This window comes from Onychostoma macrolepis, chromosome 09 (genome assembly GCF_012432095.1).
Source record: "Onychostoma macrolepis isolate SWU-2019 chromosome 09, ASM1243209v1, whole genome shotgun sequence".
NCBI lineage: Eukaryota > Metazoa > Chordata > Actinopteri > Cypriniformes > Cyprinidae > Onychostoma > Onychostoma macrolepis.
In genome coordinates, this window is record NC_081163.1 from 26,398,857 (window position 1) to 26,407,493 (window position 8,637).

General features: G+C 35.6%; 1 protein-coding gene across 1 annotated transcript in view; it reads right to left on the reverse strand.

Annotated features, from left to right (window-relative positions):
* chn1 (chimerin 1) overlaps positions 1–7,524 on the reverse strand; it is a 69,294-nt gene extending 61,770 nt beyond the window's left edge. The window contains exons 1-3 of the mRNA XM_058786582.1: positions 7,124–7,524; positions 4,235–4,273; positions 3,883–3,938 (exon numbers count right to left, since the gene is read on the reverse strand). Coding sequence (XP_058642565.1) covers positions 3,883–3,938; positions 4,235–4,273; positions 7,124–7,142 — 114 coding nt within the window. The 5' untranslated portion in view covers positions 7,143–7,524. The remainder of the gene's footprint in view (positions 1–3,882; positions 3,939–4,234; positions 4,274–7,123) is intronic.
* Between the last annotated feature and the right edge of the window lie 1,113 nt (positions 7,525–8,637).

Here is an 8,637-nt window from a genome sequence, read left to right on the forward strand (position 1 = left end):
AAAAGAACATTTCCAGAAGTCCCTGGAATTGTAGTTTATATGCATATGTTTTGTTTCCTCTCAACTTTTTTTTTTACCGTAGATTTAACAGGACATTTTTATACAGTGTACACTTTAAAACTGTTCTAGAGTAAAAGCAAATATTGTTTTCAAATTGTTGGTAGATGTTAATAACACTCTTATCTGGCTCCTAAAATCTGGGTCCTGAATCAAAAGCACTATTTGTCATCAAGACTCTTGATAAAAAGTAAACCCAGATGCTTGAGTGAAGTGTCCAGTGAGTTGTGTGCTCTGCTGCAGATTGTGTGTGTGTGTGTGTGTGTGTGTGTTTGAGGACTCTGGTCACTGATTTGCATGCTCTGAATGCTAAAAAAAAAAAATTTGTGGGGCCTTTTGAAGGGGATTAGACAGGGTTAAACCTCTTGCCACAATAACCCTCCACCCTACAAAGGGGTGATGCGCTTTACAGGAGCAGATAAGTGGCCAGCAGCCCAGAGCAAGAAACGCTCCAGAACGAATCCTTAAGAAGCCCTTGAGATAAACATGAAGAGCAGTGTGCATCTGTTTAATGTTAATCCACCGTTAATTAATACGCCGTCCAGTCGGCTGGGGCGGGCGAGGGGGGAAGGGGTCTACGTCTGCGGGTAAAATACCTGCTGAATTGTGCTAACAGCAGGAGACCCCATCCCACCGTCAGCAGATCAACATCTTATTAAAACTCCTTCCACAGACACGGACGTCTGCGTCTTTGAGAGTCACTTACTGGCATGAACATGCTCTTTATCATCAAAAACAACATCAAAATAGCACAGTTACACTAATAGATTTATAGCGATACAGTATTCATAAAGAACAGTTCTAATGTTGTGCCTGCCTGTTTTGCTGTTATGATATACCGAAAGATGCGATTAACCAGTAGAGATTTTGGACCATCGTCTCTATCGCGGTTACATACTCATGTGATGTTGCTGTGCTACATGGTCACGAAAATTTATCATTTGCATGTGTTTTTAAGCATTGCAGTTTAAAAACAAGTGATTTTAAGCCGTTGAAATGCAATCAGCAGCGAAAGAGAACTCATTTCGCTATATGCGAACACTGTCAGGGTGTTTCTGAGCGCTGTCAGCGAGGTGAAGACAGTGCTCATAGAGCACAGGAGTCCTGAACGGAGTTATTTTTGCTGCTTTATATGTCTTGAACGGTTAAATACACATATGTATGTGTCAAAATGCATGTCTTTGCAAGTATCCTTGTAAACACAGTAATTTAAGTGCTAAGTGAAAGCAAACAGCTGAGAAAGAAAACAAGTGTTAAGGTCCTTGCACACTGAGTCCGAAATTTTCACGAGCGTTTTTCCGGGGGTTTTTTTGTATTCGTCATCCTTTCCTATCAAAATGCATGCTATGGATGCGAAAACGCAGAAAATCGAACCTGTTCCAATTTTTTTTTATGACAGACGAAAGTTTCGGAGGTAGTGTGTAAACGTGATTGACAGCGTGAGGTCGTATTTATTTTTTAATGTGCGAAAATTTCGGACTAAGTGTGCAATGACCTTAACAGTATATTGTATCCAGGCAGCTCTTAAAGTGACAGCAGTCTAATATATTTCTGTTATGTTAATCAAACAGCAAAAGACAGAAAATCTCTCATTGCTCCGGACCAAATCACTTTTGCAACTTTAATAAGTAATATATATTTAATTTACACAGTATGCATTATAAATTGTTTTTATAAATTTGATTTTACTTTATACAATGCATGCAGCATTTCTTATTTATTTGTTCTACTGTAGTTTTTTGTCCTATTGTTAGTAATTCGTTTCTTATTCTTATTTAAATCACTGATTGTTTACTTGTCTTGAGTTTTTTTTTTTTTTGCTTTTTTAATTTAGGCTAGTTTTAGTTTTTTTCAATGATACTGGCACTGGTGACAAGAATTAAAAATCAAATATCAAAATTTGTGATATCATAAAGACATTATTTAAATCAAAAATACCTATATTGTGATTTTTTATTTTTTATTTTATTGCTACCATGAAATAAAATTACTCTTCTCATGATATAAGATTTTGGTCATATCGCCCACCCCAACACCAATCTACAATTTCAAGAAAAGAGTCAATAGTAAAGTAGAAAATATAATGGTAAATCTCAAGAAACTGGTCAAGAAATATTCAGGTCCTATTTGATCACAAAACTGAAAGGAAAAAATGAGAAACTGCATTTTGCTTCAAGACAATTAAGCCTATTTAATGATTTTTACGATTTTTCAAGACAATTATGCACATTTGTTGTGCTGCTTATAATTAATGCTGATTTAAACGAAAAAAAAAAAATGTAATACAATAATTTTTACTGGGGATAAATGTGTTTAATTGTCAGGAAAATAATGTCACAAAAATAGTCCTATAAGAGATTTCAGTTCCGTTAGAAAATAAGCAAACAGCACAGTATTTGTTGTGCTGCCTATAATTACAAAATAAAATAAAATAATGTGACAAAAATCATGAAAACTATGTCGCAATGCAAAATTAAAAAATTAATAAAATAGGCGTATTTTAGGCCTCTTTTTGCCAATTTGGTAATGCTTTTGTGAGTTGCATTTAAAAGGACTGAACTGATTGGATTATTATCTGCTTCCAGTACAAGCCTTACAGTAAAGAAGATGTTTAGCTGAAACCACAGTCCATGGTGTTTCCTTGGTTTAATAATGCTAATAATGCAGGTAATAATGCTGTAAATAATGTTTCTTGCACAGAGCAATCATTTCACTTCATAAGACCTCATTAACATATCGTCAGGAACCACTGGTTTTCATTTTTTGTTCTATGATATGCTTTGTTTTTATTCGCAAAACCGTGCTGTTGCTGACTTGCATTTTATGAACCACCAAGGACAATGGTTTCAGCTAAAATCTTGACTGTTCAACTAAAGATAAAAAGTCACCTACATCGTGGATGGCCTGAGGGTGAGAAAATTAACAGCAAATTTTCATTTTTGGGTGAATGATCCCTTTAATTTTGATTTGAGAAAGAAAAAAAATTACCTTAATATTATCAATACCGATATGATCACCAACATATTACGAATCCCTGATATCATCGTCAAATAATCTACCAAACAGCAGCTAATAGTGGCCATCAGATTTCATAATAAATGTTTATCTGTTAGAAAGCTGCTGATAAAACACCTGCAGACTGTGAGGGGGAGGGCATGAGTCTAAATGTTTGGCCTCATCTCTAAACGCAGTGCTGGACCGCAGGCAGTTTCCTCCACAAACACAAGATTATCATGATACAGATGAATAATTCAAAAGCACCATCTCTCTCGCTCCTTAATTACTGCCACTAATATCAGCCTGACTAATGGAGGGCGCAGACTCTGCTCTCCTGCTTCTCCGGTCTTTATATTGCATCTCGCCTCTGGAGGTTACTGCAAGTCTAGACCATCATGCAATTAAGGCATGCATTTGTAATTCAATGAAGATGGGAGACCTAAATTATATCCTGGCTGAACTTAAAACATTTACTATGCATTAAAAAAAAAAAAAAAAAAATCAAAGTATATGAACTAAGGGTTATCACTGAACAAAACAGCACAGGACATGGTCAACAGAAGCATTCTGATTAGAGGAGCCAATCCTGACATACTAAGGTAGCATGTTACTGTTTTGTAGTCATGCATTTGTTTTCCTCCAGGGGGCGCTTGGAGGCTCAGAAAACAGAATTCAAATTCTCAAGTTATGTTTTGTCTTTTTAGAGACATCTGTATGTCCAAAATTTTAAATTTATACATTTGTTTAAACCTGTATATTTTCAAACAGCCTATTTATGTTATTTTTCAGTTCTAGCAGCATTATCATGGTAAAGGCTTTATCACTCACCTCAGATATGCAGGTGACTCTGCGTGGATGTGGCGCCTCCTGCTGGAGCTGGTACACTATTACAACAAAATACCACAAGCATTTCACGAGAGGAATATATTCCATTTTATATACTGAAAAAAAAAAAAGTGAATTACGGAATGCAACTATTTTGCAAATTACATAAATGGCATTCTTTTTCTTGCAAGAAAAAACTTAATTTGCTGTACTCTCCAGAGTACAGTCCAGATACAATCATTTACTTCTCTAGTAGGATGATGTTCACCTGTGAAATATTACATCAAACTAGTTGTTACAATAAATACTTTATATAAGACTTTTTATATGTTGCTGTAATAAGAACTACACTTACAGTAGGATTTCCACACAGGCGGTCTGTACTCATCATTATCTGAGAGAAATAAGAGACAAAATTCAATTAATAAAAATAATATTTCAAATGCATGAAAATGACACGTTATGTATTTTGGGAAAAATACCCTGTTCCCTGACAGTGCCTAGACAATAACATTAACATTTCAGCAGCTTGACCTTAACTGAATTTATTCATTATTTTTAATGTCCAGTGATCTGGCAGCATGTAAGCAGTTCACTTCACATGAACCTCACATATCTATGTATTGGCTGTGTGAGACCGCCATCTGCTGGACAACAGTAGAATTTGCAGGGGTTTCTTAAGTAGTTCTGTTGAAGATCTCATTTTTATTCCATTTTACTTTTTTTTTTTTTATTACTGTTTATTACTATTCTATTCCTTTTGTTTTACAATACAAGTCACAGATGAACTAAATATAAGATTAATCAAACACTTTATCTTATTTCATTTTATTAGTAATATTGTGAAATATTATTACGATTAAAAATAACGGTTTTTAATTTATTCCTGTGGTCAAACCTGAATTTTAAGCATCAAACCATCATATTAAAATGATTTATGAAGGATCATGTGACACAATGATGACTGGAGTAATGATGCTGAAAATTCAGCTTTGTATCACACAAATAAATTACATTGTACAATATATTCAAACAGAAAATAGTCATTTTAAATTGCAGTAATATTTCACACTATTACTGTTTTTACTGTATTTTTGATCAAGCAAATGCAGCTTTGGTGAGCACAAGACTTCTTTCAAAAAAAATAAAGAAATAAATAAAAATGTAAAAAGCACAAACGTTTGACCGGTAACATAATGAACACCAACTCAAAATTTTAAGGCAACCAGCTTCAGCAGATTTTTGAGTTTGCTCAACTTATTTTTGTGGGAGATTCTCAAATTTTTGTTGTATAAACTTAAAACGACAAGTTGAGTAAACTCAAAAATCTGCTGAAGCTGGTTGCCTTAAAATTTTAAGTTGGCTCAACTTTTTTATTTTTTATTTTTTTTACAGTGTATGCAATACATTAACCAAATTTAAGCAAAGATAAAAACAAACAAAATATGCTATACATTAATACAATATTCTATATTATTCTGCACGACACTGAATTTGCTGGAAGAAAATTGTTAAACTGACAGCAAGATGTTGCTGGTTCTTCAGAGTGTTCATTATAAGATTAATGAATACTAGCAGGAAAACCCTCCTGTAAGCACTTCATGAACAATAGAGCACAGGAGAGGGAGAGGCCCTTCACATTACTACTGACTTCAGAAAAACCTGGCCCCGCTCCACAATACTGCGGTCCTGCTCATTATACCAACTCACTCTCACTTTCTCAGAGGAAAGAACCTCTGACAGCTTCCTCTTCCTTTCACAGAAACATCCAAAATAGAAAAAAACAAACAAACAAAAAAAACTCTATTATGCTCATCACAAAAGGTACATCCAAGTGTAAAGCATTTGAATACATTCAAGGCATCTGAAAAGAGCAGTATGAGTGATGGATAAGAGTTTAACACCATAAATTCAGATCTAGCTTCTTTTAACAGTCACACACTTACTACTGATAATCTGCGTATGATTCAGCACTACATATTAATAGAAAATGGCTGCTTCCTTATCCAGAGATAAGAGCAAACATATTTCTTCTCCATGACTTCAACAAGTGTTTGAGGCATATGCTATTGAGCTCAGGCAGTCATATGTGACCCTGGAGCACAAAACCAGTCATAAGTAGCTGGGGTATATTTGTAGCAATACCAAACATTTACATTGTATGGGTCAAAATTGTCAATTTTCTTTTATGCCAAAAATGCCATCATTAGGATACTAGGGTTAAAGATCATGTTCCGTGAAGATATTTTGTACATTTCGTACCGTAAATACAACAAAACCTAATTTTTGATTAGTAATATGCACTTCCAAGGACTTCATTTGGACAACTTTAAAGGCGATTTTCTCAATATTTAGATTTTTTTGCACCCTCGCCTCAGATTCCAGATTTTCAAATAGTTGCATCTCAGCCAAATATTGTTCTATCCTAACAAACCACACATCTATGGAAAGCTTATTTATTCATATGTATAAATCTCAATTTCACAAAATTGAACCATATGACTGGTTTTGTGGTCCAGGGTCACATCTATATTTGAGTAGTTGATGTGTAACATATCCATGAGCTTGATTTCATTTAGGTTTTACGTTAAAATTGAAAGTATTCGTGCAAATTTAGATGCGTTTCATCAAGTTTTTCGTTATTTTTTAATTAACTTCGCGAGTTTATTCGAAACATTCTTGCAGTGACAAATTATTTTTAATTACATGTAGGCTATACATATTCGCCTATTAATATGAGCTCATAAACAACGTGAATATTAATCGAGTCATCAAAATATATTCATTAAAATATTTTAGTAATGTTCATTTTCGTCACCGTTCTGGTTTAATAATCATTTACCTGTTGCCATGAAGGACAATCTGCACTGCATTATTATAGTGTGACCACTTTAACAAAGCAAACACTGAAGATGAGAACAAACAAAGAGAAGAATAACCTGTTATAACGTCAGAATATAAACAAACCGCAGGATGAAGTCATTTTGAAGTTATTTTGACCACATGATCTCATTGTGAAGCCGCACTTTAATTGTGTTTCTGTACACGCAATAAAATAAAAACGTCGTTCATTTCGACTGAAAATGATGCAATGTTATAAGCCACAGGGTTAGCGAATATCGTTGCATCTCTCTATGAAATCTATTTGTGCGCGTGTGTGTGTTTTGCCTTCACAGTCATACACGCACAGCGATCTGTTGTCATCCAAACTCCAAATAAAAGCGATCAATTGAGATGGACTCACCGAACACATGGATGGCCATTGCAGTCAGTGATCCGGACGCACAAAGCTTTGAACTAACGTACACACACCTTATATCCTAACATCCACTGCTATTCCATGAGGAAAGAGCCCGATTCTATGACAAACAGCCTTATATTCTGGAGAAGGGTTTGATGAATTGCTCAATGTGGGAATGCGGTGTTAGACGCTGTTGCCGAGCTAAACTTTCATTCCCACCGACTCTGACACCGCGGGAGACGCATGTGCGCTGGGACGAGAGGTGATCCGGTACCGGTGGCTGTATTGAGCGCTTCTCTGGAGCTCTGATTCACTCGTTACATCCCAGCACTGAAGTCGCCATCTTGTGAGACCACATGACCTGATCCACACACGCGCGCGCTCTTCCTCAGGGACTGCAGCCTCCTCCATGGCGTTACCATGGAGACCCCCTCTGTGACGACATGATGCTGAGTACGTCATAATATGAGACACTTTAGGTGTGCTTGTGTAAATGGGAATACACAATATACATTCACAAATAGCTTTAAATAGTGTTTCGTTATGTTTCGGATCATTGTCCTGCTGCTGTCACTGGGGCATTACTTTTACAAAAGGTACACTTTTTGTACCTTTTTACCCCTGAAGGCGCATATAGTACCTAAAATGCACCTAAATAGTAGGTCATCTTTTGAAATACATATTAGTATTAGTACCTTAATAGTGCATAGTACCTTTTTTTCTGTGCATTCATATTTTGCACTTATGCACAAGTCTTACAAAATACATGTCTCAGTATGCCTTCCCCAAACAATATCATTATATAAGCCTTGTCTACTTAGTTGGCCATGGGATCCCAAAGCACCCTTTAAAGCCCTGTGGAAGCTTGTACCTCGCACTGGTTTAAAGTAAAACAAACTGTCCAATATGTTCCCCAGATGGTGGCTTCGCCCTGAACTGACAGACGTTTAAGTGAGTACACACACTAACAGGAAGCGCACACAATAGCCACCCAGCAGTTCTGTTCAGAGGACATGAGCCCCTGACACTGCATTTATTGTTTAGCTCTCATTTCCTGCCGTTGAATAAAAGTAAATATACTTTTTTTGAATACGACAAGACTAAAAAGACATACAAGGCGTGTCATACGTAGGATGAAGTAATGGTTATTTTTGACTGAAGACATGGTTCTTCTTCTGGAAATTGCTTGTTCATAAAGTATGTTAAGGACCTTGTGATGATGCTATTTTTAATTTGTTTGTCATTAAATCATAATCAAGAGAAATTAATAATTAGAAATCACAAGGTTGAGAAAATATAGGTCTTATAACTGCTTTCACAATACGCAATGCAGTTTTAACTAGGGTAGGCTGCTAGTTGATTCCCTTAAATTATTACATTTAAAATGAGTCTAAAGGCAATAATGCGCTAAATATAAAGGTAATTGTGACTCAGCTAAAACCATGGGTTTGACTTGTATAACCATGACTGGAAAGCTGAGTCTCATCAGACTGAAGATGCTTTCAACCAAAAACACT